This window comes from Heloderma suspectum, chromosome 6 (genome assembly GCF_057233095.1).
Source record: "Heloderma suspectum isolate Gila_16-S chromosome 6, 16-S_ref, whole genome shotgun sequence".
Lineage (NCBI taxonomy): Eukaryota > Metazoa > Chordata > Lepidosauria > Squamata > Helodermatidae > Heloderma > Heloderma suspectum.
The window spans coordinates 80,292,429-80,303,774 of NC_139463.1; the positions used below are offsets into that span (position 1 = coordinate 80,292,429).

General features: G+C 42.0%; 1 protein-coding gene across 1 annotated transcript; it reads right to left on the bottom strand.

Moving 5' to 3' along the window:
* Positions 1-7,623: 7,623 nt before the first annotated feature.
* LOC146341394 (olfactory receptor 2AP1-like) lies at positions 7,624-8,595 on the bottom strand. The gene has a single exon (XM_084807418.1). The coding sequence runs from the start codon at positions 8,593-8,595 to the stop codon at positions 7,624-7,626; it is 972 nt and encodes a 323-aa protein (XP_084663544.1).
* Between the last annotated feature and the right edge of the window lie 2,751 nt (positions 8,596-11,346).

Genomic DNA, 11,346 nt, shown 5'->3' on the forward strand with positions numbered 1-11,346 from the left:
GAGAGGGATCTGTAGATTCTTGAGTTCTTGGAATCCTAGTAGGATGAAATGAGTGACACTGGTTTGATTTCCTGTTTCTCTCTCTTCCATTTGGTTTCCCTTTTCTTGTTCAGCTGTTCATAAAGATGACAAATGAATCACTATAGTATCAAGCAGTAACATACATTGCCATTAACTAGGTGCTTTGCCAGGGCAAACAATCGAGTTTTTCTTTGTGCAACACATAATTAAATTATGAAACTCACTGCAACAGGCTTTCGAAAGAGATGAGACAAATGGGTGTATCAGAAACTGTTGGGTGCTATGGAGAAAGTGAAGGGAGGAAGGGGGTTGCTCAAACTCCCTGCAGTGTAGGAAGAGGGCAAACAATTAGTCAGTAGGATGCCACCACACCTTAACATCCACCTCAGCCTGAGCCAGACCTTTCAGGACACCGTCGGGGGCGGGGCACAGAAATAAGGGTTCAAGCCAACACCCCCTATTTCAAACCCCAAGCCTAAAGCTCTAAATAGTAGCAAGACCGAACAGAAGGCCCTGAATTTAACCCTGAAGTCTTGGTGGAATAAAGCACGCACAAAGTTTGAAATACATATGAATTTTATTTACAATAAAGAAGGGGGGAAGACAAAAAGTTTTACAATTATCAGAGAGAATCATCGAAAACTCACAAAACCAGAGAAACCCTTTGAAACAACAGAGAAACCTTTTGGAAGAATGCTGCAGGCAAAAACAGCAAAGCAGTACCTAAGCTATCATATACTTTACCATAAAGGTCTTCCAATAGGATAGTGCCTAACTGAGGACCCAAAAGCTCACAAACCTGAAAGGCAGTTAGCAGAGACTAAGGATCAGAATGAAAACAAAACTAAAGACTAAACTGAAGACCAAAGGGCAACAGTACCCCCCCAACGGCTTTTTACACACACACACTGGCCCCTGACAAGTGTGAGGTGTGCCTCCTTGGCTAATCATTGATGGGCTGGATAATATCCTCAGTCTATAGGAGGAGAGGGAGGAATGAAAACCTCTCACCACATACCAAATGAAATCAGTCAGTCTAATTCTGGCAAGAATTCAGCTCTGACCTTGAAGGCCTGAAGCCTAGCGCTCTGCCGAAAATTTCTCCCACATTTTTTAAACCATCCTCATTCAATCTGATAGAAAATAAATTGCTTTCAAAAAGAAATTCAAAGGAGAAGAAATTTTGGAGAAATTCTCATGGGTTGCGTTTCGGGTTCTTGTGCTTAGCTTACTTGGGGTTGGCTGAGGAGTGTGCATGAGTGTCCTGTCTGTCATTGTACAATGTTCTCTGTGGCATCCTGTAGCTTCCTTGGCTTCCCTCACTTCAGTTAAAGCCATCACGAGGAAGACATCATGAGGTAATTCTTCCCACAGGGCTTTTTCAGTTCAGGAAGTGTAGGTGGCCTGCGAGGCTGCAGAGCAGTGGGAAGAAGTATACAAAGAGAGAAAACACACACAGCACCCTTGGCCACCTCGAGGTGATTATGTAAGTTCAAAAATACCACCAAAAGAAATTCAAAGTTCTGCTTCAAAAAAGTGAAAGCCGCCCTCAACACAGGTGATGATGTTGCCACCTACAGAAGCAATGCATCAAACCAAAAAACCCTTAAGATGAAAGAACCTGTGCTACAATCCCTGCCAATAGAGAGTCCTATCTGTGAGAAACGGCTGGAGAATTTCTTCTCCCCTAGTAGGAGTTTGGTGAAATTGTCCCCCCAATTTCTCTGCTCAGAAATTGGCTGAAGAATTTTGAAAGCCTGTTTGTGCCCAGCTCTGCTGTTGCCTAGATCAATATGCAGTAACACATGCAGGTGGTTTAATTAATGTGTGCAGCCCATCTTCATGGAAGGCAGTTGTTACAGACAGGCAGCTTGATCTCAAAGCGGGGGGTATGGATTTCTTGAGAGAGCACGACAGGGTATTGCCTTCATGTTATTTTTGGGGGCTTCTGTCTGGCCGGTATTGGAAAGAAAATAATAGACTAAATGAACCTTTGGTCTATCTAGGGATAAGCACATTTACCCAGTCGTCATCATTTATTGTTCATCAGATTTACCCTGCCTGGTGTTCCAGTCCTACTGAGGGCCAAACTACTCATTACACTGAATGTGTAATTTGCTGTTACATCTCTAGTTTTACTTTTACTCAGTTACAGCCATGGTAGAGAGGGAATTGTAATCAGAAAGGATTGCAGCATGTGAGATAGGGAGGTTTCCCCTTTCTGCCCCTAGATGGAACCAACATCATCCCTAATCACCTACCCTGGCTCTGGCTGGCACAGCTATGGATCTTAGGAAAAACAACAGTTCCCATTGGTTCCCATGAAATATAATTTTTCAATGCCTTTTGTTGTGTTTTTGAGCTGAGAATTGTGCCAGAGTATTTGGGAAGTGCGAAATACAGTGGATCGCCATGTTCAAATTAGTCCAGGAGGCATGGATTAGGTCAATTTGTATCAGAATTTTCAAAAATGAAATTTCTTAAGCATCACTAGGTAACAATGAATAAAATTATGGCTGTAATCTGTGTCAGGAATTTCTTTCCATACTATCCCTGAGTTAGAACCTGAATGAAAGTATATCTGTGCTACTGTCTTCTTTTAGCTTCACAAGTGCAGTTTACCTTCATAAAATGAGAAACAGAAGAAGGACACTACCTGGCTCTGGATACTGGGGTTCAGAAGGCAGACTTTAATATTGCTGTTGCATCTTCCTCATGAAGTCTGTGTCCTCCACAGGATGGCCAGACCTGTGTACTGCTACTGAGTTTATCGTGTGCACAGTATTTAATAGATAACACATCACCGGGCTCATTACCCTCCAAATAGTCAAACAATGATGTCTCTAGGTACTACTAGCAGAAATATTTGTAATGGCACATTTAATAAGAGGTCCCCGGGGAAAACCTCCAGCAAGAAATATCCCAATATTGATGAGCAACTTTCTCTTTAGAAGAGGCAGTTAAGTGCTCAGAATAGGCACATCTGTCTGCTTCCAGTCCATAAACCAGCATAAAGAAAAGGTGTTGGTTGTTATGAAAAACAGGGGAGAAAATGTTCTCAAATGTTCTAAAAACAGTTTCCAGTCCATGTAATTTTTGCATGTGTTTACCCTTAATTCTGTTCTATTTCCCCATTCATCTGCATTTAAAAAAAAAATCTCATACATACTTAAATATGTATTTTCTCTCAGACCTTCTGCTTGCAGAACAGAACCCATTGGTGGAATGGATTTCTTTTTCACCATGCACACCTTGCATCCCCTGAATATTCTGGGAGAGCTAAGGGAACCCTCCAGTACAAATGTGCAGGGGAGGGGTTGCAGGAGTGAGGATGGTAAGGGAAAATCCCACTGCATGAGCAGACACCCACTTGCACAACATTGGATTTAACGACATAGATATTGAAATACACATTCTCTCCCTCTCCCTCCACACATACACACACACTGAAATGTGTATGTTCTCTCAAAATGTGAATTTAAATACAGTATGTTTTGATATATTTGCAGTGCAGTCTTATGTCTATTAAGAAGTAAGTCCCATTGAGCTCAGTGAGATTTACTCCCAGGAAAGTGTGTATAGGATTGTAGCTGTATACAGTGAAAAAACTGTAGCAGAGAAGTGCAGAATCAGGTGCATAACTTAAGTTCCAATCCACACATTAGTCTGAGATGTGCAAATCAGGTCATTACATTAAGGAATTTTCGAAGATCAAATTCAGTTTTCAGGAGTACCAAAGAAGAGATTTAAATATGTATTTTGAGAAGAAACTCACATTTAAATATGCACTCCAATATATATTATGATAAAATGTAAATAAATGAACTCCGATTAATGTGGAAATGGAACAGAATTATGGGTCAAATTATGCAAAGGTGTCATAGGCTGAAAATAGAAATCACTCAAATTTGCAAGACTAGGGATGGAGAAAGCTGTCAGTTTCGTTTTCTCCCACATTTGATCTTCTAAAACTATTGTTCTTTCTTTCCTGCTTTTGAAGAAATTTACAAATTTGGGGATTTTTTAAATCAAACACACCAGACAAAGTTTTCAGCCATCTGTACCAGAAACACTCAATAGGTGCAGTTATTCCAAGCATGGAGACAGCCATGATGTACCTGCATGTCATACAGCTGTAAAGGTAAGGAGCCTGTCAGAAAGAAGAGATGGTAATCCTAATTCAGCACCACAAACTGAATACACAGAGATTCAAACCCAGATCTTTCAGGGATGACCTGGATGTAGGAAATTGTCAGTTTTGTTTTTGCCCACATTTTTATCTCATTTTTTTCCTGTTTCATATATAGAAAGATCTGCACATTTTCATAACTTGTTATAAAAAAATTGAACCAAATGAAATCCTCACCCATACTGTAGATAAGCCTTGGGCTTCTCTACATTAAGCAAAAATCCTGCAGCCTTACCGGGGCTTTGTCTTCCAGAGTCTTTGAGGGTTTATGATTGGCACAATTCATGCGTTCCCCTCCCTGCTTTGTTTTTGCCCGTTCCTTCCCATAAGTTTCATTAATACCACCAGCAGATGACACTGCTATATTGTGCAATTTAGATTTATTGCTGCATTTTCACTGTTTTATAAAATGGTGGATTCCCACTTGAAAACAACTGGAGAGGCATCAGAGGTTGACGATGTTGTGAAAAGGACCCGTAAACTTCCATGAGTGAATGATCATCAGCGCCTTGTGTAGAAATGGCCCTGGCCTTACTCTGACAAGCCCAGGCTTGCCCTCCTCTTTGTCCTATACCTGGAACCATTCCCAAAGCATGGCAATTTCTTCACAGAATAATGATGAAATCTATGGTTTTTAGTTGTTTTTTGCTACTACTACGATCATATGAGTGAGGCTGTCATCACATATTAAGTTACGAGAGCCTCTCTCACTGATATGATGTGGGCCAAAACAGACATTATTTTAAATCTGTATATAGCAGCTACACCTTTTTTTTTCCAGTTTTACTCTGGAGTAGGTTCAGGGGAAACCAAAAAGAAGAAGATACCAACTGTAGGTTCCTGACGTGTTTTGAGAAAACTCAAGGGAACTAGAAAACATAAAATACCTAATCAATAGTATATATAATACACACCAAAATATTTAAAATTCAAGTTTACATGTTCGCATTTTCCCATAAATTGGAGGTGCAGGGGGCTTGGGGGCAAATGCACATGTTACTTTAAAAGCTTTGCCTTTGTAAAGCATCATGCACATTGCTGACACTTTATGTATCATCAGCACCATCATGCATTGGTGAGAGAAGAGAGAGGCAAGGCAACTAGAAAACAGAGTTGCACATATTAATTGGCCATAGGATTCACAGAAAAAGAAAAAAAAAGGGTCTGGAGGAAGGATTTTAAGGAAGGGAGTAAACAATAATCAATATTAAATTCAGTCATCTTAATTGCATTAGCAATGAGTGTTTGGCACAAAAATAATCATATGAATAATTATAACAATAATCCCCGCTTACTTGAGATGACAGAAATTCAGATCAGAAAAGATGGTGGCCAGTAGTCTTTATTAATTTAATTTGACATCCATTTTATTGATATTCATACTTACATATGTGCATACAAACAATGTATAGGTGACAGTATAACTAGAGCTCTCTGGGTGGCCTACAACATCAAAGCAACAAATATTAAAACAATTAAATGCAACCAATAATACCATTATAAAATCACAGATAACTTTAAAACAGAATTGGGGGTGAGGAAAAGACACCTTACACTTAAAGCAACAAATCAGTTTTAAAGTTAGGGCAGTGGAATAAAACCTCAAGAGTTAAAACTAGGGATGGCAGAGAATTCCGCCATGGATTCCAGTGAGAGGAATCCATGGCAGAACGGCCTCCTGCCCCCGCCCCCCCCCGTGGAATCCCCCGGGACGGCACTTACCTGGGGCGGATGCGGCACATTCGGCGGCTCTGGTGGCGGCTCTGGTGGCTGGTATCCTGGCCAGCTGCGCGGACGGGCTGCTTCGGCCACCATTTGCAGCTGTGATAGGCTATGTAAGAATTTACATAGCCTATCACAGCTAACCCCCCCCCCAAAAAAAACCAGCGTACATAAATAGCAGCAGCTACGGCGGCCGCCATTTGCGTTCCCTATTTTTCGCCGTTCTAGCCTACGTAACTATTTACGTAGGCTATTATGGTGAAAAAAAGGGAACGCAAATAGCATAGTGGGCGCTATTTGCGTTCCTTCCCCCCCCCGCCATTTTATCCTATGTAAATATTTACGTAGGCTTTTACAGCGAAAAAAAAAGAAACACAAATTGCGCCCACTACGCTATTTGTGGTTCCCTTTTTTTTGCCGTAATTGCCTACGTAAATATTTACGTAGGCTAGAACAGCGAAAAATAGGGAATGCAAATGGCGTCCACCGTAGCCACCGCCATTTGCGTACGCTATTTTTGGGGGGTTTGGGGGGAGCATGCCGTGATAGGCTACGTAAATACTTATGTAGCCTATCATGGCAGCCTGGAAGGATGCAAATGGTGGCTGCTACGGTGGCCGCCATTTGCGTCCACAGCAGCCCGTCCGCGGCCAGAAGTCCAGCTGCGGACGGCCTTGGCCGGCTGCTCCGCGGAGCTGCGGCAGAGCAGAGCCGGCCAGGCAGGATTCCAGGGGGGAGGACTGGATCGCTTCCCCGCGTTGAGGATTTCAGGGGGGGGGGGACGGAGTGCCTCCCCCCCAGCGGAAGCCCTGACCGGAACAAGGTAAGGAATTCATACATCCCTAGTTAAAACAGTAGAACACTGTAATTTAAAAGGGCTGTGAAAATGAAACATGTTTTCCTGGAGCTAGAAAGACATTTACTGTGCAATCCTATGCATGTCTCCCCATCAGTAAGTCCCATTGTGTGAAATGGAAGGTACTGTTCGGTAAGTGCTCAGAACAGAAGACTGTAACCTAAAGTAGGACCTGGGCAGGCCTCTCTGGGGAGGGCATTCAATACCTGAGGGACCCTTTGACTTACACAATACCTCACTATATGGGAGCACTCAGAGAAGGGCCTCAGATGATGATCTCAGGATTTGGGGAGGTGCCTGGGAAGATAAAATTCATAATATGCATTGCAACATTCATGGATCCTCCATGATAGAAATTATTTCAGTCCCTATTTGTCCAGGCATGGAGACTACCTCCGTTTCCCCCAAAAGTTTCATATTAAGTGAAGTGGAAGATATTTGCTATGTTGACTTGCATTGAAAAAGGGAGAGGGTAAAGGTCCCCATCCCAAGTGAATCTCACAGAGAGAACAGGTTCAGGAGAAGAGGAGAAGTATGTTCCCCAAAGACTTCTCCTAAGATTGCTGCCCCAGATTGCTAAGCAGTTGCAAATGAAACAATTCTGTGCACTAGTCTAGCTCTGAATTTCCTTATTATTAAGTTTAGATTAGATTCAATTTTCTGCACAGGCTGGGAGTGGATTTCCTCAGGAAAGTTTGAGGAAATTTTAGTTTACATGCATATCTCACACATTCAAAAGCTGGATGATAGAGTAAGAGCAAATCTTCTTCCCTCCCTCCCTCCCTTCTTTCTGTCCATCCATCCATTCATTCCACATTTATCTGACACTCAAAACTTAAGGTGGACCAATCTGAACTGATCTGAAAGACATAGCCTTTCTAGAAACCATCCTTAGAGCCTCCTTTACTTCCTTGTTTCTCAGACTATATATGAGAGGATTTATCAGAGGTGGGAGGACTGTGTACAAGAGCGACAAGAACTTGTTTAGTCGTTTCATGTGTTCAGTCTGTGGCAACACATATACAATCATTAGGGACACATAATAAGAAGAAACCACAATCAGGTGAGAGGAACATGTGGAAAAGGCTTTTTTTCTTCCAGTGCTGGATGGGATTCTGAGAATGGTGGTTATAATATATACATAAGAAGCCAATGTTAGGAAAAATGGGGGCATGGTGAAGAGGAACGCCACAATTAATGTTGTGAGTTCCACTAGGCTGGTGTCATTGCAGGAGAGTTTGATCACGGGGCCGTTATCACAAAAGTAATGATCAATTTCATTGGGCCCACAGAAGGTTAACTGAAGTATCAGGGAGTTCAGAATGAAACTGGCTATTAAGCCATTGATCCATGCAATGGCTGCTAGTTCAATACGTATTGTGATGCTCATAAGGGTTGCATAATGCAGTGGTTTGCATATTGCTAAATACCTGTCATAAGACATGACAGAGAGCAAGTGGCTTTCTGCCCCTAAAAACAGGGTAAAAAAGAAATATTGCATCAAGCAACTGCTGAATGAAACTGCTTTGTCATCTGTCATTAAAGTGCTCATTATCCTAGGCACAATGGTAGAGCTGTAGCAGATCTCCAAACATGACAAATTCCCAAGGAAGAAGTACATGGGAAGTACATGCAAGTGCTGGTCAGTCACCACTAGAACAATGAGGAGAAGGTTCCCTGACACAGTCACAACGTAAACTGCTAGGAAGAGCAGGAAGAGAGGAATCTGCAGGTCTTGGAGATCTCCAAAGCCCATGAGGATAAAATTGGTGAAGGTGGTTTGATTGCCCTTTTCTCTTCCTTCCATTACCAATGATGAGGATTACCACTTTTCTGAATGATGGTTGATGTTCTGGAATACAGTAAATACCCATAATAACAAAACATTGTCTCGATTCGGCTCACAATGATATATACTGCAGCACACCAGGACCCAGTTAAGGCATTCAGACCTTGATAATGTCATTCATGTTCTTGGTGGTGGTGGTAGGGGGGGGCTAGGTTTAGGTCTTAGGAGTACACAAGCCTGGACTCCCTAGATGAGGATGTGAGTGAGCTAGCCAAATGATACCAGATGACAATCCTCCCAACAGGATTGTCAGCCCCAAAACACTTGAACACTAAAGAGCTTTGGCTAATAGAAATGTAATGAATGAATGAATGAATGAATGAATCTCACACAATGCAATTGACAAGCAGTAGATTCAGAACAGATAGTACAAAATACCCTCCCATCTACCCACCAACCCATCCACCGCCCAGATAGCACGCAATAAATTTATAGAGTGGTCTGTCAAAAGATATCAGGATGATATCTGGCTTAAATGGCATTTAAAGGGGATTAGACAAAATCATAGAGTTTATTTATTTATTTATGTATTTATTTCATTTCATTTCTATACTGCCCAATAGCCGAAGCTCTCTGGGTGGTTCACAAAAATTAAAACCAAACAACACACAATAAAACAATTTAAAATATATAGAACATTTAAACCACAATAAAACAATACAACCACAATAAAACCTAGCAGCAGTGCAGGAGTTTAAAATACAGAATTAAAACAACAAAGATAAAAATTTAGAAAGCTAAAATGCTAAAATGCCTGGGAAAATAAAAAGGTCTTCACCTGGTGCTGAAAGGAATACAATGTAGGTGCCAGGCGAAGCTCACTAGGGAGCTCATTCCAGAGCCGGGGTGCATAGTAGATTATGTCTACTAAAGCCTTTTAACCATAAGCATTATGGGGCATCTCAGTATTTCAGAAATAGTATGCACAAGTTATGCATTTTTCTTTCCTCCTGGTTCAACTTCCCCCTCTTCTATCCCCCTCACCCTTCCCTACCCACCCCTTCATTTGGCCTTTCTGTTCTTACTTGGTTACCTCTGTGTCATGGAAAATGCATTCAAGAAGTCCAAAGTATGTTGTTGTTGTTGTTGTTATTATAATATATTGAGGACTTGAGCTGGAAAGAACTATGCTGAAGAGAAGGGGAGAGGGAGGCTAGGATACTAACTGTACAATCCTATACATGTCAAAAGTAAGCCCCTTTGTGTTCAGCTAGACTTACTTCCATGTAAGTATGTATAAGCTTTCATTTAAAGGGTTATATTCAATGGGCTCTACCTAATATTGTTTATTTATGTATTTATTTACAACTTTTCTATATCACTGTGCATCCAAACAGGTTCCAGAATGGTGAACACCAAGAGATAAAATGAACAAAAAATAAAAGAAGAAGAATGAAACACAAGATTAAAATTATTCTTTAAAAAACAGAGTGCCAATAAAACCGAGGCTGGTCAGCTAAGGAAGCCTTCCTGGGAAAGAGCTGTTTTTTCAGGAGGTGCTGATGAAAACAACCCAGTGTTCATGCCTGCCTGACCTCCAGAGGCAGGGAGCTCCATAAAAAGAGAGCCATCACACTGAAGGCTCTTCTTCTCCAGTTGGACCGTAGTCAGGCCATAGGTCCATGTGGAATCGCCAGGAGCATGCCCACTGATGACCTCAGTGATTGGGTAGGTTGTTAAGGGACAAAGTGCTCTCTTGGGTATCCTGAACCCAAGTTGTTTAGGGCTTTGCACACTAATACTAAATCCTTAAACATGGCCAGGAAACAAATAAGCAGCCAGTGCAGTTCTCTCAACAATGGGGTTGCATGCTGAAAAGGGGCAGCTCCTGATAACAGCTGAGCTTCTCCATTCTGCACTAACTCCAGCTTCCAGAGCAGCCTTAAGGGCAGCCCCACACAGAGCGCATTGCAGTAATCCAGTCTTGAGGTTACTACTGCCTGTACCTTTGTGGCCAAGCTATCCCTGTGCAGGACAGTCCATAGCTGGCAAACCAGCCAAAGCTGGTAAAAGATGGCCACTTGGGCCTCCAGTGACAGCAATGGATCTAGGAGTACCCCCCGAACTACAGACCTGATCTTTCAGAGGGAGTGCAACCCCATCCAGAACAGGCAATGAACCCATCTGGTTTAGCTTATTTAATAGTTCAATATGTTTTTAGATGTTTAAATTATTCATTGTTTTATACTGTTTCAATTGATTTTATCTGTATGCTGCCCTGAGATCTTAATGATATAGGGCGGGATAGAAATGTTTTCATTCATTCAATCAATCAAATATCTCCTGGACCTGGGAACCACTCACCCACAGGGCTTCCGCCTTGCCAGGATTTAGCTTCAGTTTATTGGCCCTCATCTGCCCATTACTGTATCTAGGCACTAATCCAGGACTTGCACAGCCTCACCTAATTCAGATGTGACAGGGAAACAGAGCTGTGTGTCAACCTCATACTGATGGCACTTGGCTCCAAATCCTCTAATGCCCACTCCCCAGTGGTTTCTTATAGATGTTAAACAACATTGGGGACAGGATGGTACCTGCAGAACCCTCTAGCTCAATTGTCAAGGGGCCGAGGAATAGTCACCTAATATTATTCTCTGTAATTGACCCCACAGGTAAGACTGGAACCACTGTAACATGGTGCCTCCAATGCCCATCTCATGGAGTTGATCCAGGAGGATACCATGGTCGATGGTATCAAAAGCCAAT

Bases quoted from the DNA above. Each gene is read 5' to 3' on its own strand.
- LOC146341394 (XM_084807418.1), bottom strand. From the start codon at position 8,595: ATGGAAGGAAGAGAAAAGGGCAATCAAACCACCTTCACCAATTTTATC.